The sequence below is a fragment of the Oncorhynchus clarkii genome, chromosome 16, assembly GCF_045791955.1.
Source record: "Oncorhynchus clarkii lewisi isolate Uvic-CL-2024 chromosome 16, UVic_Ocla_1.0, whole genome shotgun sequence".
Classification (NCBI taxonomy): domain Eukaryota; kingdom Metazoa; phylum Chordata; class Actinopteri; order Salmoniformes; family Salmonidae; genus Oncorhynchus; species Oncorhynchus clarkii.
In genome coordinates this window covers 15,804,620-15,829,536 of record NC_092162.1, presented here as the reverse complement: position 1 = coordinate 15,829,536, position 24,917 = coordinate 15,804,620, and the positions used below count along the sequence as shown (strand labels likewise).

The following is a 24,917-nucleotide window of genomic DNA, read 5'->3' as shown; positions in this document are numbered from 1 at the left end:
AAAACGTCTACATGTTGGCTGTCACCGTCAGAAAGAAAAATTACACAGGTAGTCAGAAATTGTTTCATGATCATCATACCACTGGAGGTCTCACTGCAACTGCAGAAGGGATGAGTCTGGGTAAAAGGAGGGGATGACAGACTTGAGATAATGCAGTTAGCAAGACTTCGTAGCCTAATAGAGCTGTAGTCAGGAGAGAGAGACTTGCCAAACCTTCAAATCATCCAAGCTGATTTATCATAGGCTATTAATTATTAGCATTTTTTTAAATTTTGAGTAAAGTACAAGGTCACAATTTGATTGTTGCTTTATCCTAGTTAACGTGCTTTGTATTGAAGTCTTTCGGAATTGGGTGGAGATCAAACGGTGACTATGGCCTCGGAGTCGGAGACGAATAAACGGCTATTGCTAGATGTCCTGACCAGACCTGGAAACGATGCATGTGCGGATTGTGGCAATGCAGGTAGGAAACGAACTGTTAATAAAAGAGGGGCGCCAAAATATTTTACCGGTCCCTGTTCATGTGCTCACGTGTGCATATGAGCGACGCGCGAGGTCTCATCATCCTAGTAGAGAATGCACCTGCCATTGAATCTTGAATAGCCTATTGTTTTCTGTTACCATTGTCAATGTGACAGCTTGTCAGTCAGTGTTCTCCTTATCTGATGTCTATATTTTATTTAACAGCATTAGGCATAATTCTACTGCACTAAAAACAAAAGGTGTGGAAACAGAAAATAATATGAATTGCTCTCGAGACACACCTTATATTAGACTGGCAGCCAGCGCCAATCGAGGGGCTGGACTATGGACCTTGTAAAGCTGTATATATGGAGAGCTGCCAAATGTATTGAGACATGCAGACCCGGTAAACAAAAGTCCTATACTTCACTGAGTACCTTCCATCATGTGGTTAAATTGATTACATGTGTGGTGTTGCTGAGTCATCCCTGTCCTGTTTGTCACCTGTTATTGCCGTTTGGAGTGTTTGTGGTGGCTAGTAGTCATTGTGTGACATCAATATAAATCGCTCTGGATTAGAGCATCTGATAAATGACTAAAATGTACAATCCTCAGTGTGTCTCTGTGTGTGTGTCTTCAGTGTTTGGGGTGTGTGTAATGGGTGTTACTCAATCTTGTCTGTCAGCATGCAACAACCTTCTGAGAGTGGTCATTTCAATTTGGCTTTACAGTAACTATTGTCACATCCCTCCCCAGCCCCTCACCACCACTTCTGCATTATAGGACTTCCTCTCTTCTTCCCCTTCTCATCTCACAGTGATAAAAGTGAGCTGGTGGGGAGGTTCCAGGATGGGACTGATGCCCAGTGCTGGAGCTCTGCCCACCCAGGATTTCTTGGCAGTGGCACCATGTCTATAGGTGACATGAGGAATGATCATAAACACATACTTTCACTACTGGCAGTCTGCTGCATTTCTTCATTACGACTTTGTGATGCAGATGTCAAATAACGCATATAGATAGTAAGTCTCACCTCGCAGCATTCACTCCTTTATGACTAATGTGTTTGTGGTGGTGATAAACGTTTCAGTTTCTCAGTTCAGGTTTTTATTATAGTTGAAAATGTGTGATCAGAGAAATATTTGGCAACCACAGATCAAAAATAAGTGTTTTGTTCAATGAAGAAGTAGTGTATTTAATTAGAAAAGGGCTTACCAAGAAAAACTTCCAAAATTACTAATTTGAGGTAGAAATAAGTTGGAACACAAAAGCAGAAATTGATTTCCTTTAGCTCACTTTAATCCATATAGTGTATTCCACTGTTTAATGCAGGCTAATTTGCACCAGTGATGTTTCACTGCCAAATGATTAGTCATCTGTTCCCACACATTGATGTCACACAGTATTATGCCAATGTTCAGAATGTCTCCGCTGCGTGAAATAGTGATATAAAGCAAGGTCAGATATTTCATCCCCAAGACTAGTAGTTAAACTTACAATTACTAAGTAGAGTAATCTGATCCTAGCTCTGTAGTTAGGGACTACTTCTGCCTCAATGTGTTTCTGAATGTATTGTACACTGAACAAAAATATAAATGCAACATGTAATGTGTTGGTCCTATGTTTCATATGCTGAAATAAAAGATCCCGAAATTTTCCATACACACAAAAAGCTTATTTCTCTCAAATTTGCTTACATCCATGTTAGTCAGCATTTATCTTTTGCTAAGATAATCCATTTACCTGACAGGTGTGACATATCAAGAAGCTAATTGAACAGCACGATCATTACACAGGTTCACCTTGTGCTGGGGACAATAAAAGGACATTCTAAAATGTGCAGTTTTGTCATACAACACAACTAATGACAGCTAATGAAACTTTGGGTTTGCACAATCAAATAATTTCTGCACAAACTGTCAGAAACCGTCTCAGGGAAGCTCATCTGGATCTTGACCTGACTGCAGTTCGGTGTAGTAACCAACTTCAGTGGGCAAATGCTCACCTTTGTTGGCTACTGGCACGCTGGAGAAGTGTGCTCTTCACGGATGAATCCCGGTTTCAACTGTACCAGGCAGATGGCAGACAGAGTGTAACTCCCACTTGGAGTTTTCCAAAAGGCACCTAAAGGACTCTGAGACCATGAGAAACAAGATTCTTTGGTCTGATGAAACCCAGATGTAACTCTTTGGCCTGAATGCCAAGCGTCACGTTTGGAGGAAACCTGGCAATGCCCCTACGGTGAAACATGGTGGTGGCAGCATCATGCTGTGGGGATGTTTTTCAGAGGCAGGAACTGGGAGACTAGTCAGGATCAAGGGAAAGATGAATGGAGCAAAGTACAGTGCTATTCTTGATGAAAACCTGCTCCAGAGCACTCAGGACCTCAGACCGGGGTGAAGGTTCACCTTCCAACAGAACAAATAAGAACAACTGCCCTATGCACACAGCCAGAAAAACATAGGCGTGGCTTTGGGACAAGTCTCAATGTCCTTGAGTTGCCCAGCCAGAGCCCGGGCTTGAACCTGATTGAACATCTCTGGAGAGACCTGAAAATGTCCGTGCAGTGACGCTCCCCATCCAACCTGACAGAGCTTGAGAGGTTCTGCAGAGAAGAATGGGAGAAACTCCCCAAATACAGGTGTGCCAATCTTGTAGGGTCATAACCACGAAGACTCGAGGCTGTAATTGCTGCCAAAGGTGCTTCAACAAAGTAATGAGTAAAGGGTCTGAATACTTATGTAAATGTGATATTTCAGTTTCATTTTTTTTTTATAAGTTTGAAAAACATTTAAAAAAATCTGTTTTTGGAGGGGTTCACGTGATCCTTAAACGAGATGGCCGCATGAACTAAGAGCTCCGCACAAGTAGTTTCCAATTCTTCATCGTACCTCCACTTCAAGTTAAACTCATTAGCTTAGTCAAAAAGTCATGGCGGCTACAAAAGGCGACATTACAGGTAACATTTTTACCCAGACTCGAGCAATAGCCATGAAAAAGCCTCCAAGAAACAGCTAGCACCCTTAGTCAGGAGCAAGAGGACCCGTCCCCTCCCGAGGCCCAACAACCTCCAACCTCGCACTCTGTTGAAGACATCCTTTCTGAGCTGAGATCCCAACGTACAGAACTCAACATCAAATTTGATGGCATTAACTCTCAGCTCAGTGCGATAGGGGGCAAGGTGACAACCCTGAAAAATTCTTTGCCTGACATCAACAACAAGATGTCCAGGCGCCCCGCGTTTATGGTTAAGGCAGAGGGGCAAATCCTATCCATGGAAAACTCACTGGCAGACCATGGAAACAACAGCATCTGCTAAAAAGAAAATGGAGCATCTGGAAGAGAAAACAGAGGACCTGGAAAATAGGAGGCAAAGGAATAATTGTGTTCTATTAAATCTGGCAAAAAAAGAAGTGGGAAACATCCCACTGCTCCGCTACCTGCAAGACAAACTTCCCGAGTGGCTCCACCTGTCCACCAACAGGCCCATAGAACTCGAGAGAGCTCACCGAGCACTGAGGCCCACATCAGCAGCCAGACAACCACCACGCGCAATCACCATACGTTTCCTGGGATTCACCGACAAGGAACAAGTCATACAGGCGCCGAAAATCAACACCATCACAGTGGTTAACGCCAAACTCACCTTATACCAGGACCTGTCTTCTGGAATACGCCAAAAGTGCCAAGGTTTGACGAGGTGAAGAAATACTCCATTGATCGAGGCATCTTTAGGGGATTCAAATACCCAAACGAGCTCAGGATTCTTCACCAAGGTGTCCTGCGACACATCAAAACTCCCGAAAGAGGCAAAACATTTTTTGAAGGACAATCCTGGCCACTGAGAAATGGACCAATGATTAAAAGCGATTACTGTTACTACTAATGGAGGTAAGACAACATATGGCCGCCATCCAATGACCCACCCGCCCTGCTAAATGTCATTATAACCGTCTAATTTGTATTTATTTTATTTTAGCTGAGAGAGGGATAGGCCTATAGCCTAACCTAGGCCTACTAACGTTTTAGTCTACTTTTATTTCCCCTTTTTTAAATTATTTGTAGTAATCATTTTCACATAGGCCTCCACCATTTATAGCCTGTCGATTACGACATTTACAGACCTAACAAGAGGCTCAATGTGTCAATGTTATGCCTATGGCCTTATCCTGTTGATATTACGTTTTAATAAAAACAAACAACTTATCCTCCCTCTTAAGGATCTGCTCCATCGTTTCTGTTTTATTTGGACCAAATGATTTGCCCTATGACCTTTGGAGGAGATATTTGTAGGCTGGGCTATTGATTTAATTTTCTACCAATTTTTTTTTCTGTGGTCTGGACAGGGGGCTACGTTGTCACTTACTTAATGCGGGGAAGAGAGGATGAGGCATTTTTTGGGGAGGGGACATTGTGCGTTGCTAACTGTTCCCGTTTATCGGGAACACAGAATTGAGACTGAGCGTGGGGTTAATCGATCCAACGGGATACGTCGAGTTGTTTTGGAACTCGACTGGGGCGTTCAGAGATTTGTTATTTTATGTACACCATTTATTTTAATTTGATGTGATTGTATCTGTAACTATTATCCACCTATTCCCAGACATAGAACTGTCATGGTCTAGGTCATGCGACAAAACTGAAAAAATATACTATGTGCTCTTAAAAAGGAAAGAGCAGACATTGCACTATTACAAGAGGCACACCTCTGTGATGCCAAACATGCTAAACTTCTCAGACCTTGGGTGGGACAGGTGTTTTCTCGTCTTTCAAATCAAACAGTAGAGGCACAGACATACTTATCCATAAGCATGTTCTGTTCATAATTGACAAAAACATATCTGATCCGGAGGGGAGATTTATTCTGATAACTGGATCACTGTATGGGCAACCAATTACTATCTTAAATATATACGCATACGCCTGCTTTCATGTCGAAAATGATAACCCTGTTCAATAAGCATTGTGTTTCCTTTGGAGTCCTGTCTGGAGATTTTAATTGTACCCTGAACCCAACCCTGGACAAATCATCTCAAGTCCCCACCACTAACCCTAGATCTGCAAAGATGTTGAACTCTCTTACTAAAGAGATGGGACTGATAGATACCTGGAGAGAGACTAATAGTTCATCTATGGACCATACATACTACTCTAATGTCCATAACACCTACTCCCATATAGATTACATTTTTATCCCAAAGGTTTTTTCCTCAATTCTGCCACGTGTACAATCGGACCCATAACGCTTTCAGATCACGCCTTTGTCCACCTCCACTTTGACCTCTTTACTAAACAGAAATACCATGAATATAGCAATAGGCCTAGTAGATTGCTTGCTTACCAATAAAAAAAAAAGAGCAGTCAGAGTGAACAATCATGGCCATCCAAACAGCAGATGACGAGGTCACATATGATCCAAATAAGATCAATTTAACTTTTCATGATTTTTACAGCAAACTATATACTTCTGAGAGAAAACATACGGAGGCAGAACTCCTTTCCTTCCTAGAGGGAATCTCGCTACCTAAACTATCAGAGACTCCCCCTTCACTCCTGAGGAGGTCCTGGAGGAAATTATCTCCATGCCACCTAACAAGTCCCCAGGCCCAGATGGATGCCCCAGAGAGTTTTACTAAGCTTTTTGGCCCCAGCTCAGCCCTATTTTCATGCCAATGCTGGATGATTTTTGCAAAAACTGAGCTCTCCCAGTCTCTATGTACACAGCCCGCATTACAGTGTTGCTCAAAAAAGACAAGGACCCTCTATCCTGCTCGCCTTTCCGGCCCATAAGCTTGTTGGATTTCGACTACAATATAATTACCAAATTGCTCGCCAAAAGACTAAATACTCTTCTTCCCAAAATAATGAAAGAGGACCAAACTGGATTTATTAGAGACAGGTACTCTTCTGATAACATTCGCCGTCTTTTTGATATTATAGATCAAGTAAACGCACAGAAGACCCCTGTCCTGCTGGCTTCACTGTATGCTGAGAAGGTGTTCGACAGGATGGAGTGGAGCTTTCTGTTTTCAGTCTTAGAAAAGTTCAATATGGGCCCAAACTTTATTAAATGGATGAAGTCCCTATACTGTCATCCAAATGCCATGGTGACTACTAATGGTTTGAATTCTGACCGATTCCCTTTGGGAAGTGGCACAAGACAAGAATACTCGCTGTCCCCCCTGCTCTACTTGTTGGGGGCGGAGCCTCTGGCAGAGTTGATAAAGAGCAATCCAAGTTTTATGGGTGTTTCTGCAGGCGGTCTGCAGCACATAATTTCACTCTACGCGGATGATATCTTGCTCGGCATATCCAACCCTGAGAAATCCCTCCCATTTTAGACACAATTGCTCAGTACGGCAAGTATTCAGGATATAAGATGCATTTGAACAAATCCACTGTTTGCTCTCTCAATCTTACACTCAACAGCTCTATGAAGACACTCTGTCCGTTCGAATGGAAGATACAGGGGTTTCAATACATTGGGATCTTTGTAACACCAGATCTGGATTGCCTTTTCAAGCAAAGTTATCTTCAACTCCTGGATCGAATCAAGAACGCTCTCCAAACCTGGATCTCCCTCCCAATTACCTTAGTCGGAAGAATCAATGTTATCCGTATGAACATCCTCCCTAGATTGAACTATTTATTTCAGGTGCTCCCATGCTATGTCCAAGTTTCCTTTTTCTAAACAACTAACCAAAGCATCACCAAATGTATATGGGGCAATAAAGAACTGAGGATCAAGTTCTCCACTCTATCGAAACCTGATTCTAAGGGTGGTCTTGCCCAAATCCGCAACATGCTTACATGGATCACAAACAGATAAGACTCAATGTGGATTCAGATAGAAGCCCAATCCTCTGGTTCATTGCCCCTAAGCTCAATTATATTAATGAATAACTTTAGTGAAGTGGGCAATATAGCCCAAAAAAACGTAGTGATTTACAGCACCCTTCTAGCATAGAGGGACTGTAAGAAATACCTTGTCATTTCCTCCCAAATATGTTCTAACTCGCCTATAGTATGCAACCCAGACTTGCCAAAAGCCCTGAGTGATGCCAACTTTAATCTTTGTCATTCTCTAGGGTTCAAGACCTTTTCAGACCTGTTTCATCACAAAACCAACTCTGTGGTGAATTCAATGTGCCAAGATCCGTTTTTGTAAATAATATCTTCAAATTAGACACATCATTTCCTCATTTACTTCCAAGGGGAGGTTTAGAGCTCAGCTGAATGAATTTGAGACCCTTCTTGTCACAGCACAATCCATCAAAGGCAAAATCTCATATCTATAGACTCCTTTCTAAGAAAGGAGGCTCCTCCTTTACTCCTTTGAAAATAATCTCTGAAAAGGACCTTTGTCTGACTATCAGTGATGAGTTATGGGTGGATGTTTGCGGCAGGGTATACTGCTCCTCTACCAATGTAAAAATTAAAGAATCGAATTACACATTTTTGTACAAATTTTATTACACCCCAGTGAGACTCCATAGAATGAATACGGACATTTCTCCTGACTGTAAAAGATGTACCTCTGAAAGGGGAACCTATATGCATGTATTTTAGAGTTGAAGAGAGATTACCAGATTTTGGCAACCTATACATACTGCTGCACAGAAAATACTAGATGTACAGTTGGATATGACCCCGTATATCTATCTATCTTAATGCCCAGCAGGACTTTGTTCTTGATCCTGACAGAGAAAATGTGTTTATTACGATCACATACTTTGCTAAGAAATGTATTCTTCTATTGTGGGCTTCTAATACTTCTCCTACATTTAAAATGTGGATTGAACAGATAGTTGACTTTATTCCTCTTGAAAAGCTGACTTATGACCTCCACAAGAGACACAAGAGCCCAAGTTTGATAGACTCTGGTCTCCACTACTCAACTATATTTCAAATTGGACAGAGTGAATGGGGTGATTAGGGAAATAAGCAGATACATGTTGTGTAAAAAACTAATTATTTGCTCGTCGTCTCAGCTAAGGCTGGAAATAGCTAATAGGAACGCTAATAGTGCTACAGCAAGTTTGTTTGTTTTGTTTTATATTTGATTTGATTATTTATGTCTGCCACGCGTGAATGTGGAATGTGTTTTTGTCGGTTGATTGAAAACAAGAAACGTAATAAATCTTTAAATTGTAAAAAATATATCTGGTTTTGCTTTGTCATTATGGGGTGTTGTGTGTAGATTGCTTAAATTGTTGTGGTTTCTTCTCATCAATGTTAGAATAAGGATGTAACATAACAAAATGTGGAAAAAGTCAAGGGGTCTGAGTACTTTCCAAATGCACTGTAGAAGCAGTGGTCCACTGAATGTCTTACATCTTCACCAGGTTGGTGGAACATTCATTTCATGTTTGCCTCTTATTGCAACTGCATGTTCCCTGACGCGGTGTAGTACTCCGAGGAGCGTTGGCCCCAAGGTTGGTCCTGGCAGTAGCAGGCTGTTAAGGGATTGACCTTGGTAGGACAAGGAACAGTTAAAGACAAGGCGGTCATTCTTGTTGTGGGTAACCATATGGTGAGGTGCTTCTCACGATTGGCTTTTGCCGCCTCTGGTGTCATTGTGGCCACATATCCAGCTTACGCGAGTTTGCTAATTCCATTAGGTTTTTCCATTTGCTAGGTGAGACTCTGTGGCACAAAGGCGGGGTATGACAACTTCTTGGGAGACATTCAATGGTAGTGAAGTGTTGATTCTAAGGAGAGGAGTGGTGTAGTGGTCAACTCTGTCCACCTTGACATCAGTCTGTGGCAGTTTCCAGTTGTTCAATGGCTTGGTGGTCTTGCTTGGACCATGTTGCTACCTTCTCACTCTTCTGAGTGGCCACATTGAGTTGCCAAAGCCTCTCTAAAAGAGTATCTCGGTAGTTAGGGAACTGAGGGATGTAAAGAGGCACTGGGCAGTATTGTGACTAGAGAGAGTCTCGATGTCTTTGGCTGGAGATACTCCAGAAGGGCCTAGTCTTACTGGGATGATTGGGGCAATGAGGTGAGTGGGGTCGTCACCGATGAGTACTGTAGCAAGGGGGAGGCATGAGTGATAGGAGTTGGAGGTAGTCCTCAATGGTGTTGGTACCTTCTCTGGAGGGATGCGGTCAGTTGGTTATTTTTGGCAAGGGCAAGCCGGTCTGCTGGGAAGGTATCGCTTATTTAGAAAGACTGTCCTGGATGTGAGGCCGAGGTTAGCTCGAACGATACCGTGGAGCCCTGAAAGGTTTCAACCTCTTGTCTCACGCTCTGCAGTGTTAGTTCTTTAGCCTCACCCTTTAGCTGGAGATGGCAGGCAGCTGGTTGTAGGAGAATGGTTCTCTCAGATCAATCATCGAGGATTGCATAGGTGTCTTTCTTTGTTGTGGAGGGTTACCTTGACTAGTTTAAGGATAACTCTGTAACAGGGGAGTTGACCAGGCAGGTTTTGTTAATTGGATGCTGGTTGACCTCGCATAGAATTTGTAGGTGTTTGGTAGTTGTATTGGAGGCACCATACTTTGCAGATAGGTCGGGGGCACTACAGGCTGAGGATCGGCGAGAGGAAGCTGGGCTGGAGCCTGTTTGTGAGCCTTGGCTGGAGTCTATGGAGGAGGCTGGAGAGGAGCTTGCTGGGGATGCTGGAGTGGAGCCTGTGGGGGCTGGAACGACAGATTTGTACCTTGTCAGCTCAGGGATTCAAACATTCGAACAACTAGTAACTAGTTTAACAGGGTAGAGCCTGTGGAGGCTGGAGTATTTTTTTATTTTATTTTATTTTACCTTTATTTAACTAGGCAAGTTAGTTAAGAACAAATTCTTATTTTCAATGACGGCCTAGGAACTGCCTGTTCAGTTAACTGCCTGTTCAGGGGCAGAACGACAGATTTGTACCTTGTCAGCTCAGGGATTCGAACTTGCAACCTTTCGGTTACTAGTTCAACGCTCTAACCACTAGGCTACCCTGCTGCCACAGGGTAGAGCCTGTGGAGGCTGGAGTAGAACCTGAGGCTGGAATAGAGCTTTCTGAGGAGGCTGGAGTGGAGCCTGTGGAGGCTGGAGTAGAGCCAGGGTGCGTTGTAGTGCCCCATCGTCTTCGGGCCTCTGTTTGCCGTCTGGGGATTTGGAGATGGCTCCTGGGCCTCCTTCAGCTTGGCTGATGTACTCAACCTCATATTCTTGGAGGTGAGCAGGCTGTTGGACCATGCGTCCAGAGCGCAGTGGTGTGGAAATGCCAGGAATAGGATTGTCAGGTTGTTCTTCTTTCATGGCCGCAATTGAATCCGACTCGAAGGACCATAAAGAAAAGGACTAGCCTAGGGTGGACTGTAAGTTAGGTTCAATGTTGCTGCCACTATGGGGCATCGGTCAACATGTAATGAGATGGAGAGGATGGAACGGACGGACGGACGGGGAGGGGGGATTCTGTTGGCTTGTAAGGCCGGTTGGTAGGGTTAGGAAGGATGTGGTGGTCTAGGAGGGAATCCAAAGTGTGTTAACGGTAGTGATTTCCACCTCACCGATATTAACAGTCATGTCATGTGGATGACCATTTCCATTGAGGGAAATCCCAGTGACAAAAGCCAATGTGTTCCGTGTTGTTGATCAGTCAGGGCAATCTCCTGGGTGGTGTCTCTGCTCTGCTCTCTGATTCACATCCCCCCCGAGGCCACACCCTGATTACATATTGTGGGATATTGGAGCGCAAGGATACAATGGAAAGATGGCACAAAGTCCACACAAAGCAGGGCCCACAACCTCTATCTCTCTCTTTCCTCCTCCCAATTTCTGTATGTGTGTGAGAGATGAACATAAAGAATGTGGGTTTGGAAGAGCCTTCCCTATGTTTGTGTGAATGTGGTTTGTTAGAACTGGATGTCAGACCTGGGTTTGCTGCTGAGAGGGTGGTCCTGCCAGCCATGCAAACTGTGATTACATTATGAGAGGTTCCAGTAGCTCAGGAACTATTAGACTGAAGCATTGAGCTGAAGCAAGCTGAAACGATATTGAAGTTTATACGTTGAGCCCAAACAGCAGTTTTGGACGGACACACACATTTAAACATAATAGGTATCAGCTGATTAGGCTATGTTCATGGTGTCAAGTTTTTAAAGGCATTCAAAGGTCTATGCAATTCCTGGATGAATGCTCTCTTTAGAGTCAATGCATTAGGTAATTCAGTCAGACAATTTCTCTCTCAGAATCGCGTGTGCGTGCGTGCGTGTGTGTTTGAATGGAGGTCGACAGATTAATCTGCATGGCCGATTAATTAGGGCCCGATTTTTCAATTTTCATAACAATCGGTAATCGGCCTTTTTGGATGCCGATTACATTGCAATCCACGAGGAGATTGCGTGGCAGGCTGACCACCTGTTACGCGAGTGCAGCATCAAAAGTACCTTGTGGCTGCAAGGAGCCAAGGTAAGTTGCTAGCTAGCATTAAACATATCTTATAAAAAACAATCAATCTCCACATAATCACTAGTTAACGACACATGGTTGATGATGATATTACTAGGTTAACTAGCTTGTTCTGCGTTGCGTATAATCAATGCGGTGCCTATTAATTTATCATCGAATCACAGCCTACTTCAACTTCGCCAAACGGGTGATGATTTAACAAAAGCGCATTCGCGAAAACAGCACAATCGTTGCACAAATGTAGCTAACCATAAACAAAAATGCCTTTCTTAAAATCAAGACACAAGTATATATTTTTAAACCTGCATATGTATTTCAAAGAAATTCATGTTAGCAGGCAATATTAACTAGGGAAATTGTGTCACTTCTCTTGCCTACATTGCAAGCAGAGTCAGGGTATATGCAGCAGTTTGAGCCGCCTGGCTCGTTGCGAACTGTGCGAAGACTATTTCTTCCTAACAAAGACCGTAATTAATTTGCCAGAATTGTATATAATTATGACATAATATTGAAGGTTGTGCAATGTAACAGTAATATTTAAACTTAGGGTTGCCACCCATTCAATAAAATACGGAAAGAATAAATGTTTTGTTTTCGAAATGATCGTTTCTGGATTTTACCATACTAATGACCAAAGGCTCTTATTTCTGTGTGTTTATTATATTATAATTAAGTATATGATTTGATATTTGATAGAGTAGTCTGACTGAGCGGTGGTAGGCAGCAGCAGGCTCGTAAGCATTCATTCAAACAACACTTTACTGCGTTTGCTTACAGCTCATAGCAATGCTTGAAGCACAGCGCTGTTTATGACTTTAAGCCCATCAACTCCCGAGATTAGGCTGGCAATACTATAGTGCCTACAAAAACATCCAATAGTCAAAGGTATATGAAATACAAATGGTATAGAGAGAAATAGTCCTATAATTCCTATAATAACTACTACCTAAAACTTCTTAACTGGGAATATCACCAGGTTTCATAATTTCTCATGTTCTGAGCAAGGAACTTAAATGTTAGCTTTTTTACATGGCACATATTGCACTTTTACTTTCTTCTCCAACACTGTGTTTTTGCATTATTTAAACCACATATAACATGTTTCATTATTTATTTGAGACCAAATAGTTTTTATTTATGTATTATATTAAGTTAAAATAAAAGTGTTCATTGTTCATTCAGTATTGTTGTAATTGTCATTATTACAAATATATATATATATATATAAATCAGCCGATTTAATCGGTATCGGCTTTTTTTGGTCCTCCAATAATAGGTATCGGCGTTGAAAAATCATGATCGGTCGACCTCTAATCTTAATGCTGTGTCCAAAAAATTCCCAAGTGCATGTTCATATTCATGTTTGTGGCTGATACAATGCAGTCTATTCCTTCCATAGCAAAGTGCTCTCTGCAGAGTTCATGTGTTTGTCTGCCAGATCTCTGTAGTGGCTGTGTGGGTGTGTGTTTGTGTGTGTGCGTGGTTGCGTGTGTGCACGTGGGTGCGTGTAATAGACTAGCAATGGCCTGGTGTTCTAATGAACAGTGCTTTAATACTGTGTGGATTTTTATCAGTGAATATCTCAGCCTGTTTCCTGTGCTAAGCCTAAATATTATTTCCCCTTTGTCCACACACACACACAAACATACACACGCGGTATCTGTTTCTCTTTCTCTCTCTACGCAGCACGTGTCCTTTACTCCTTCAGTTATATTGGCCTCTTTACTTTGCACCTAATACCTTTCAGAAGTGCGTGCGTCAGCACTTTTAATATTTATAGTTTGAACATTGAGCTCATATCCCTTCTGTTGCACCGCGTTTATGACCCTGTATCTTCCCTTCTGTTCCTTCCCCCTCTCCCTCCATATCGCTCTATCCCCCCTGCTCTCTACCCCCTTCTCCATTCCGCCTCTCCCTCCCCTCTGTCCCCTCCCGCTTCCCCGTCTCTCTCCTCAGAGCCAGACTGGGCGTCGGTGACTTTGGGTGTGTTTGTGTGCCAGGGCTGCTCTCTCCTCCACAGAGGCATCCCCCACATCAGCAGGGTCAAGTCCGTCCAGCAGGAGTCATGGGAGGCCTCAGAGGTGGAGGTCAGTAACCCTACTGTACCAGAGGGGGAAGCATGAATGAATGTATATTATATTGCATCACATTGGTCCTAATTACAGTTGTCACCTATTGCCAATTACAACCTGATTTGAGATCAGATCTTGCCATCCAGCTTCTTAAGTCTGCCCATTTTAGGCCAAACAACAACAAAAAACGGACCATCAGTCAGTTCCAGTAGTGTGTCTAGCACATTGCCTTCTTTAGACTGGAAAGCCTAATTCCCACAGGGACTTGTTCATCGTTTCTAAATGCAATAATAATGTCAACTCCAAGAGACCACCACGGATGAGATTTGGGGAGTGAAAGCCTTGTGGGAGAGTGATAGACTCGGCATAGCACTACCCGGGGGTTAGAAGGGATAGAGGATTCTCAGACTAAAGTTACAATAAGACGTGTTGATTGGAGTTGCTGATAATTCCCTGAGGGAAACATAAAGACAGATAACAAGATGCTTGGACTGCAATTTAGTACTACTCTTAGTTTCCTTCCCGTAAATATCAGTCTTAAAAATGCCCCTTATGTGTTGTCAATACATTAATGGATTTGTTCCGTCTATCGTCAGCTAATGGCTGCCATGGGTAACGAAGCAGCCAAAGCTAAGTACGAACAGAAGGTTCCAGCATTCTACTACAGACCCAAACACACAGACTGCAAGTAAGTCACCCACGTCACTGAGTTATAATGAGCTAATAACATTGTTCGGTCCGTTGGTATGTACAGTTGAAGTCGGAAGTTTACATACACCTTAGCCAAATTACATTTAAACTCAGTTTTTCACAATTCCTGACATTTAATCCTAGTAAAATTCACTGTCTTAGGTCAGTTAGGATCACTACTTTATTTTAAGAATGTGAAATGTCAGAATAATTGTAGAGAGAATTATTTATTTCAGCTTTTATTTCTTTCATCACATTCCCAGTGTTTCAGAAGTTTACATACAGTCAATTAGTATTTGGTAGCATTGCCTTTAAATGGTTTATCTTGGGTCAAACGTTTCGGGTAGCCTTCCACAAGCTTCCCACAATAAGTTGGGTGACTCTTGGCCCATTCCTCCTGACAGAGCTGGTGTAACTGAGTCAGGTTTGTAGGCCTCCTTACTCGCACACGCTTTTTCAGTTCTGTCCACAACTTTTCTATAGGATTGAGGTTAGGGCTTTGTGATGGTCACTCCAATACCTTGACTTTGTTGTCCTTAAGCCATTTTGCCACAACTTTGGAAGTATGCTTGGGGTCATTGTCCATTTGGAAGACCCATTTGCGACCAAGCTTTAACTTCCTGACTGAGATGTTGCTTCAATATATCCACATAATTTTCCTTCCTCATGATGCCATCTATTTTGTGACGTGCACCAGTCTCTCCTGCAGCAAAGCAGCCCCACAACATGATGCTACCACCCCCGTGCTTCACGGTTGGGACGGTATTCTTCGGCTTGCAAGCCTCCCCCTTATTCCTCCAAACATAAATGGTCATTATGGCCAAACAGATCTATTTTTGTTTCATCAGACCAGAGTACATTTCTCCAAAAAGTACGATCTTTGTCCCCATGTGCAGTTACAAACCATAGTCTGGCTTTTTTATGGCAGTTTTGGAGCAGTGGCTTCTTCCTTGCTGTGCTTCCTTTCAGGTTATGTCGATATAGGACTAATTTTACTGTGGATATAGATACTTTTGTACCTGTTTCCTCCAGCATCTTCACAAGGTCCTTTGCTGTTGTTCTGGGATTGATTTGCACCTTTCGCACCAAAGTATGTTCATCTCTAGGAGACAGAACGTGTCTGTCAGAACCTGTACTATTGTTTGTACATATGCACGTGGTACCTTCAGACTTTTGGAAATTAATGAAAAGGATGAACCAGACTTGTAGAGGTCTACAATGTTTTTTCTGAGGTCTTGGCTGATTTCTTTAGATTTTCCCATGATGTCAAGCAAAGAGGCACTGAATTTGAAGGTAGGCCTTGAAATACATCCACAGGTACACCCCCAATTGACTCAAATGATGTCAACTAGCCTATCAGAAGATCCTAAAGCCATGACATCATTTTCTGGAATTTTCCAAGCTGTTTAAATGCACAGTCAACTTAGTGTATGTAAACTTCTGACCCACTGGAATTGTGATACAGTGAATTGTAAGTGATGCAATCAGTCTGTAAACAATTGTTGGAAAAATTACTTGTGTCATGTACAAGTAGATGTCCTAACTGACTTGCCAAAACTATAGTTTGTTGATAAGAAATTTGAAAAACGAGTGGTTAAAAAACAAGTTTTAATTACTCCAAACTAAGTGTATGTAAACGTCCGACTTCATATGAGGCTAAAGTGACCCCAACCCTCAATTCCAATTCATTTGAAATTCCAATATTCCGTTTTTTTTATACTAAATCCATGAATTCCATTAACTGGGAATATATTGAATTACATTTCAAATAAATTACATAAATTAATTGCAATATTGGAATATTCCAATTCATTTGAAATTCCAATATTCCAATATTGCAATTCATTTATGTAATTTATTTGAAATTTAATTCAATATATTCCCAGTTAATGGAATTAATGGATTTAGTATAAAAACAACTGAATTTACCTAACATTGGAATTGAGAGGAAGTGAATTATCTCTGAATTCAAAGACCGACTTCAATGGAATTTACAGGGGAGTGAGATTGTGCCTCTGGTGACTACTTCACTGCAGATTTATGCCTCTTGAAAAACAGTGTGTTGTTTGTGCCATTACTCTTCTCTGTGGGCACTAAACCAACTAGCATATTACATGTGAGAGAGTTGATAGTGAGAGGCAGATTTTTTTGTGTCAATCGAATGGATTACTTTCATCTAGGTAGCCTAGCAGTTTTTTTTTTTTTTTTTACCTTTATTTTACTAGGCAAGTCAGTTAAGAACAAATTCTTATTTTCAATGACGGCCTAGGAACAGTGGGTTAACTGCCTGTTCAGGGGCAGAACGACAGATTTTGTACCTTGTCAGCTCGGGGATTTGAACTTGCAACCTTTCGGTTACTAGTCCAATGCTCTAACCACTAGGCTACCCTGCCGCCCCACTTAAGAGCATTGGGCCAGTAACCGATAGGTTGCCGGTTCCAATCCCTGAGCTGACTAGGTGAATATGTCAATGTGCCCTTGAGCAAGGCACGTAACCCTAATTTATCCTGTAAATCGCTCTGGATAAGAGCGTCTGCTAAATGACTAAAATGTATATATTTCTTTGAATACTCTGGTGCTTGTGCTTTCAGAAAAGCTGCAAAATACTGTCTGACCATACTGACATGATTATAAGTGACAGGAAAGAAAGATAGGAACACCTACATATACTGTATGTAGGTCTATCAGAGAGAAAGAGGAGATGCTGTTGTTGGCATGGCGATGTTCTCCTCGTCACACACAACTAAAGATAGATCTAAAGATAGATCCTCTATCACTCTCATCAATCTTTTTATCCTGGAGTAAAGGTGTGTGTGTGTGTGTGTGTGTGTGTGTGTGTGTGTGTGTGTGTGTGTGTGTGTGTGTGTGTGTGTGTGTGTGTGTGTGTGTGTGTGTGTGTGTGTGTGTGTGTGGTGTGTGTGTGCGGGTGTATACGGGAAATGGAGGTGAAAGGAAAAGAGAATCTGTCACAGCAAGATTAGTAGAAATGTGGCCAAAGTCCCAAACCCCCAGCTTGTTATCCCGTCACCCTTTCAGCTAACAGCATGGCACCTGTGCTATAGAGAAACCTGAGAGAAGGTGAAACATGTCCATTGCGTCATTGTGTTCCAGGCTACTGCGGGAGCAATGGATCCGAGCCAGGTACGAGAGGAACGAGTTTGAGTTCATCGAGAAACAGGAGCCTTACTCTGCAGGTGAGCTGACATTAGGACTGTTACGGTGACCATATTACCGCCACACCGGCAGTTACGAGTCATGACGGCAGTCAAATTCACAGTAATTATGCTTCCTCATGTGCTGATGGTGCTGATGGTCATTAGTAGCCTACCAAACTTCATAACTGCCTAGTACTCAGCACTCTATTGTCCCTCTATCAATGCATATGTATTCGAAAATCCAATCAAACACTTAATTAGAGCCCATAAGCTCATGTTGTGCCACATTTCTATAGGCTATGCAATTGTGTGAGAAAACAGTGTTGATGTCCTCTTAAAAATAGGAGGATCCCATCAGCTTTCTATAGGCTAGGCCTACTATATTTATTTCTCTACTTTCCTAGTATTTAGCACATTGCTTATGTTTATGTGTATAGCCTACCAGGCTGGCATGAAAATGAACCATGGGAAAAGTTTCCTCCATTCGCTAGTTAAGTGCATAGATTTAAATGTATTTTTTCCCCTGCCCCTGTTTCGAGGCAGGTGCATGATAATGGTGCATTCTACTTTTTTTTTTTTAAGTCACACATACAGTACCAGTCAAAAGTTTGGACACACCTACTGATTCCAGGGTTTTTCTTTATTTCTACTATTTTCTACATTGTAGAATAATAGTGAAGACATCAAAACTATGAAATAACGCATATGGAATCATGTAGTAACCCAAAAAGTGTTAAATGATGATAGCTTTGCATACTCTTGACATTCCCTCAACCAGCTTCACCTGGAGTGCTTTTCCAACAGTCTTGAAGGAGTTCCCACATATGCTGAGCACCAAAGAGTTCAATCTTGATTTCATCAGACCAGAGAATCTTGTTTCTTATGGTCTGAGAGTCTTTAGGTGCCTTTTGGCAAACTCCAAGCGGCCTGTCATGTGCCTTTTACTGAGGAGTGGCTTCCGTCTGGCCACTCTACCATAAAGACCTGATTTGTGGAGTGCTGCAGAGATTGTTGTCCTTCTGGAATGTTCTCACAGAGGAAATTTAGAACTCTGTCAGAGTGACCGAAGAGTTCTTGGTCACCTCCCTGAACAAGGTCCTTCTCCCTAGATTGCTCAGTTTGGCCGGGTGGCCAGCTCAAGAAAGGGTCTTGGTGGTTCCAAACTTCTTCCATTTAGGAATGGCCACTGTGTTTTTGGGGACCTTTAATGCTGCAGAAATGTTTTGGTACCCTTCCCCAGATCTGTGCCTCGACATAACCCTGTCTCGGAGCTCTACGAACAATTCCTTCGACCTCATGGTTTGGTTTTTGCCCTGACATGCACTGTCAACTGTGGGACCTTATATAGACAGGTGTGTGCCTTTCCAAATCATGTCCAATAAATTGAATTTACCACAGGTGGACTCCAATCAAGTTGTAGAAACATCTCAAGAATGATCAATGGAAACAGAATGCACCTGAGCTCAATTTCGAGTGTCATAGCAAATGGTCTGAATACTTATGTAGATAAGGTATTTCTGCTTTTTATTTTGAAAACATTTGCAAAAAATTCTAAAAACCTGTTTTTGCTTTGTCATTATTGGGCATTCTGTGTAGATTGCTGATTATTTGTATTTATTTGATCCATTTTTTAGCATAAGACTGTTACATAACAAAATGTGGAATAAGTCAAGGGGTCTGAATATTTTCCGGAGGCACTCTATGTAAAGACAAAATGAATGATGGATGACAATATTAGCCTATCACTTGTGAATTATTTACTGTATTATCACTTGTGAATGATGCCTTTTTAAAATCATAGTCACACACCTCATGTAGCCTAGCCCATATGCCTATATGTTTTGATAAGGTTTGTATCACAACTAAAGTGGCCAAATATATTCTTAAAATTAAGCACATTAATCCGCTTTACAACAGGTATAGAGACTAACTGGCAAATTTGGGGAAGATCATTTTCACCATAGAAATGCACCATAAAAATGCACCTAAAAGCATTACATGCATAATTGCATTTGAGGTCACTTTCCCGCTAATTGATTGCATTTTGGAACATTCACGCTTATGAGGTCACATTTAAGCTAAAAGTTCTGATCTGTTGTGTAAGCCTCGTTTCTAGTGGTTGTATTCATTTGAGATCTATCGCATCCCGCATCTGTCCCAGACTATGTTTGGAATATTTATTTCACGCACAGAATAGAATAGGTCAACTTTTGTCCTATGAGAGATAGTAGATTGACATAGGCAGCCTATGTCAATCTATTATCCCACTTAGTACAAAAGTTGTTAGGCTCGTGCTTTTGCTGTTCGTTCGGCTTGTTGACTGACGAAATGTTAATGTGGAAAGTTCTTCCAATATCTTCAATGTGCGCCTTGGAATTGGATAAGGACACACGTAGTTGCATCCCCGATGTGTCTGTCTTCACTTGTGCCTGTGAGAAAGACCCGATCACGTGAATGGAATTGGCTAATAAGAATTGAGCTATCTGAGAGAGCCATGTGAGGGAGAGGTGCTTCGGAGCACGCTGCCAGGAAAAGGGAATTATAATTATTATATTCAGCCACTGGCCACAAAAGGCATGGATTTTTTTAGGTGGCATTACAGCCACACAAAGGGGATGCCTCTGGGAAATTTGACACATTATCAAGTGCTTGTCAATTTGTGAATGAGAGACTGATGAAGTGTGTACAGCCTGCGCATGAAACAAAGCAGAGCTCATGCCTTTCATGCAGCCTTAGAACGTATATATGTTTTGATCACAACTAAAGTTGTATAAATAACTCTAAATGAAGCATATAGAAAGAGCTGTTTGTTTGTTAACCGCTCAACACAGAATAGCGCATGTGCCCACTCCCAAATATCTTGGAGAAAACATCCTTTCTATTTCAGTCAGCTATGTTCAATTGTATTCTTCATACTATACAATGATTTAAAATAATGCCAAGGAATTCTAAGCAAATCTTGTCTGCTAAATGAACTAATGTAGCCCACAGCCATATGGCATAGCCAGATCAGGGCCTAACATAAGGACAAGAAGTATTCTATTCTGTTCTTCTGAAATAGTCTACATTTTCTTCTTATCATGTTTCTTTAGACCTGTCTAAAATACAGAAAAATATTTATTGTGATGGTGGACTCTATGGATTTATGAGACTTTTTAAAATGTAGATGATCCAAAGGTCTGCATCAGTAGCTTGTAAGCTATGTGTGGAAGCCAGGAGATGCTACATGTTCATTAACGGTCAATTACCGTGAGACCAGCAGTTATTTGCTTGACAATCACCGGCTGACAAAATGTCATGACCTCCACAGCCCTAGTTGACGCACAAACACACACACACACACACACACTCTCACACACACACACACACACACACACACACACACACACACACAGAGAGACACATATACACACACACACACACACACACACACACACACAGAGAGAGAGACACACATATATACACACACACACACACAGAGACAAACACATGCACACATACACACACAAGCTTTGCCTATGCAAAGCTATGGATGCAGAGCTATGGAAAATCTAGCAAACAAATAGTCCTTCTCTGTCATGACAGCAAAGCATTGCCTAAACAATTTGCAAATACGAATAAAACCTTGAGTTTAGTGACAAATCCTTTACCACTGCATCATCTAGTCAGAATATTTCAAATCCTTTACCCCTGCATCATCTAGTCAGAATATTTCAAATCCTTTACCACTGCATCATCTAGTCAGAATATTTCAAATCCTTTACCACTGCATCATCTAGTCAGAATATTTCAAATCCTTTACCACTGCATCATCTAGTCAGAATATTTCAAATCCTTTAACCCTGCATCATCTAGTCAGAATATTTCAAATCCTGTAATCCTGCATCATCTAGTCAGAATATTTCAAATCCTTTACCACTGCATCATCTAGTCAGAATATTTCAAGTCCTTTAACCCTGCATCATCTAGTCAGAATATTTCAAATCCTTTACCCCTGCATCATCTAGTCAGAATATTTCAAATCCTTTACCCCTGCATCATCTAGTCAGAATATTTAAAATCCTTTACCCCTGCATCATCTAGTCAGAATATTTCAAATCCTTTACCACTGCATCATCTAGTCAGAATATTTCAAATCCTTTACCACTGCATCATCTACTCAGAATATTTCAAATCCTTTACCCCTGCATCATCTAGTCAGAATATTTCAAATCCTTTACCACTGCATCATCTAGTCAGAATATTTCAAATCCTTTAACCCTGCATCATCTAGTCAGAATATTTCAAATCCTTTACCCCTGCATCATCTAGTCAGAATATTTCAAATCCTTTACCCCTGCATCATCTAGTCAGAATATTTCAAGTCCTTTACCCCTGCATCATCTAGTCAGAATATTTCAAATCCTTTACCCCTGCATCATCTAGTCAGAATATTTCAAGTCCTTTCCACAGAAATGATTTGTTTGGGAACTATATGAATTTAAGATATTTTGTGTTCCATTTTATTCCATTTTTTACCTTAGTTATTTAATTAATATTTTCTTAACTCTATTTCCTGAACTGCGTTGTTGGTTAAGGGCTTGTAAGTAAGCATTTCACTGTAAGGTCTACCTGTTGTATTCGGCGCATGTGACAAATAAAATCTGATTTGATTTGAGAAAGGATGACTGAGGCATAGGATAAAGGCAGAGTGACTATGTCAGGCCTTGTATTCGTAATTGTGCTTGTTTGTGTTCTTACTTAACGGAGACAGTGTCAGTGAATGAGTCTTGTTTCATTGCGTGAAGGCTATCTTGCTCTTGTTGGAGCCAGACTGGATTCCCATTTCATAAAGATGACCTCGTCTGTTTACCATGAGATTCAACTTCCTCTTTATGTGCACACATACACATGCGTCTTGCGCAGCCACACATACACGCACACATGTACACACACACAGAGGCACGCACTCACACACACACACACACACACACACAGTTGTATGACTGGCTGTAATACAGATGGATGCATTGGGCAGGAGATTTATATTAGTTTATATCTATTTGCATCACATATATTTGTATCACATATATTTGCATCATCAATGCATTTGCATCAGATGTACCCAGGGCTAAAATCAATAGATCCATAGTTTCTACCCTCTTCAGGGTCCTAGATGTTCTGTTAGCTTCTGTAGAGCAAGGACAATGGTAGTAAACTAACCTCCCCAGTTGTCGATGGCAGTATTGATTCTGTATGCAGAGAAAGAGAGGGAGGTGGAGGGGGGAGGTTGTTATTGATCGATGAGGTAATGCAAGGTGAATGATTCATGTCAGACTGGGAAAAGAGAGACACCAATCTCTGTCACCAGGGGATGGAGAGATGAGAGGGAGGAGAAAATGGGACAGAGGCGTGAGGAGAGAATTGGGTGGTATGAAAGTGGGGGGTATGGAACTTGAGGGGGAAGAGAAGTGGGAGGTATGGAACATGAGGGGGGAGAGATGTGGGGGGGTATGGAACTTGAGGGGGAGGGATGTGGGGGGTATGGAACTTAAGGGGGGAGAGGTGGGGGGTATGGAACTTGAGGGGGGAGAAGTGGGGGGTATGGAACTTGAGGGGGGAGAAGTGGGGGTATGGAATTTGAGGGGGGAGAGACATGGGGGGGTATGGAACTTGAGGGGGGAGAGAAGTTGGAGGTATGGAACTTAACGGGTGCTGGATGGGAAAAGGAGATTGAAAATAGGGGTTATGAGTGTATTTGAGAGAGGAAAAGGAGAGATATATAGAGGAGGATACTTACAGTATAACTGACATTCCACGGAGTGAGAGAGTGGGAGGGAGGTGAATGGAAAATAGAGAAGTAAAGAGCGAACTAGAGGGGGAGGAGGGAGAGAGAAGGAGAGTGAGAGAGATGAAGTGCGTGTGTAGCCTGTAATGAATTACATACAGTGCTCTTTACTGCCACATCATATAATGAAACTACTTCCTGTCTGTAAGAGGGCCAAAAATAGACTGGGAAGAACTTATTGAGAATTATAAACTGGGTGGTTCGAGCCCTGAATGCTGACTGGCTGAAAGCCGTGGTATATCAAACCGTATACCACTGGTATAACAAAACATGTATTTTTACTCTTCTAATTACGTTGGTAACCAGTTTATAATATCAGTAAAGCACCTTGGGGGTTTGTGGTATATGTCCAATATACCACGATTAAGGGTGTTGCATCGTGACTAAGAACAGCCCTTATATGGTATATTGGCCATATACCACACCCCCTCGGGCCTTGTTGCTTAAATAGAGCACTGTGTCATTAACATGTAAAAGGATGTACTTTACCATCAGGGAGGTTATTTTTTCTCCCTGTCATCTTTTTTTTGACTTCCTCTCTCATGCACTCTCTTTCTGCTAAAGCCTCTCTTCTTCTGTCTCTCTTTCACTCTCCCACCATCTGCTTTGGCATTTCTTTATTACACCAGAGAGTTATTTCTCCTTCTTTCTCTCGTGTTCTCTCTCCCACCTCTTCCATATCTCTGTCTTTCTATCTCTCCCTCTTTCACCTCCACTATGTCAGTTTGTCTGAGTTTGTCTGGTGTGTCTCTATCTACCCAGGGTACAGAGAGGGGTTTCTATGGAAACGGGGCCGAGACAACGGTCAGTTCCTCAGTCGGAAATTCATTCTGTCGGAACGAGAGGGGGCGCTCAAGTACTTCAGCAAGCAGGAGGTAAGGCTGGAGTCAACACGAATGCTCTCGCACATGAACACAAGCATGTTGCTGGGAAATGTAATCTCCAGCTAACTTTATGCTACTAGCTTTCAAGTTAACCACCTGAAATTAACCATCTGAAGTTAACCACCTGAAGTTAACCACCTGAAATTAACCATCTGAAGTTAACCACCTGAAGTTAACCATCTGAAGTTAACCATCTGAAGTTAACCACCTGAAGTTAACCACCTGAAGTTAACCACCTGAAGTTAACCACCTGAAGTTAACCACCTGAAGTTAACCACCTGAAGTTAACCATCTGAAGTTAACCATCTGAAGTTAACCACCTGAAGTTAACCACCTGAAGTTAACCACCTGAAGTTAACCATCTGAAGTTAACCATCTGAAGTTAACCATCTGAAGTTAACCACCTGAAGTTAACCACCTGAAG

General features: G+C 41.9%; 1 protein-coding gene across 1 annotated transcript in view; it reads left to right on the top strand.

Annotated features, from left to right (window-relative positions):
- The first annotated feature begins 140 nt into the window (after positions 1-140).
- The window catches only part of LOC139368034 (arf-GAP with dual PH domain-containing protein 1-like), a 31,662-nt gene continuing 6,885 nt past the window's right edge, over positions 141-24,917 (top strand). Inside the window, exons 1-5 of the mRNA XM_071106540.1 lie at positions 141-463; positions 13,822-13,952; positions 14,534-14,625; positions 17,739-17,821; positions 24,372-24,484. Of these exons, the coding sequence (XP_070962641.1) occupies positions 373-463; positions 13,822-13,952; positions 14,534-14,625; positions 17,739-17,821; positions 24,372-24,484 (510 nt within the window). The 5' untranslated portion in view covers positions 141-372. The remainder of the gene's footprint in view (positions 464-13,821; positions 13,953-14,533; positions 14,626-17,738; positions 17,822-24,371; positions 24,485-24,917) is intronic.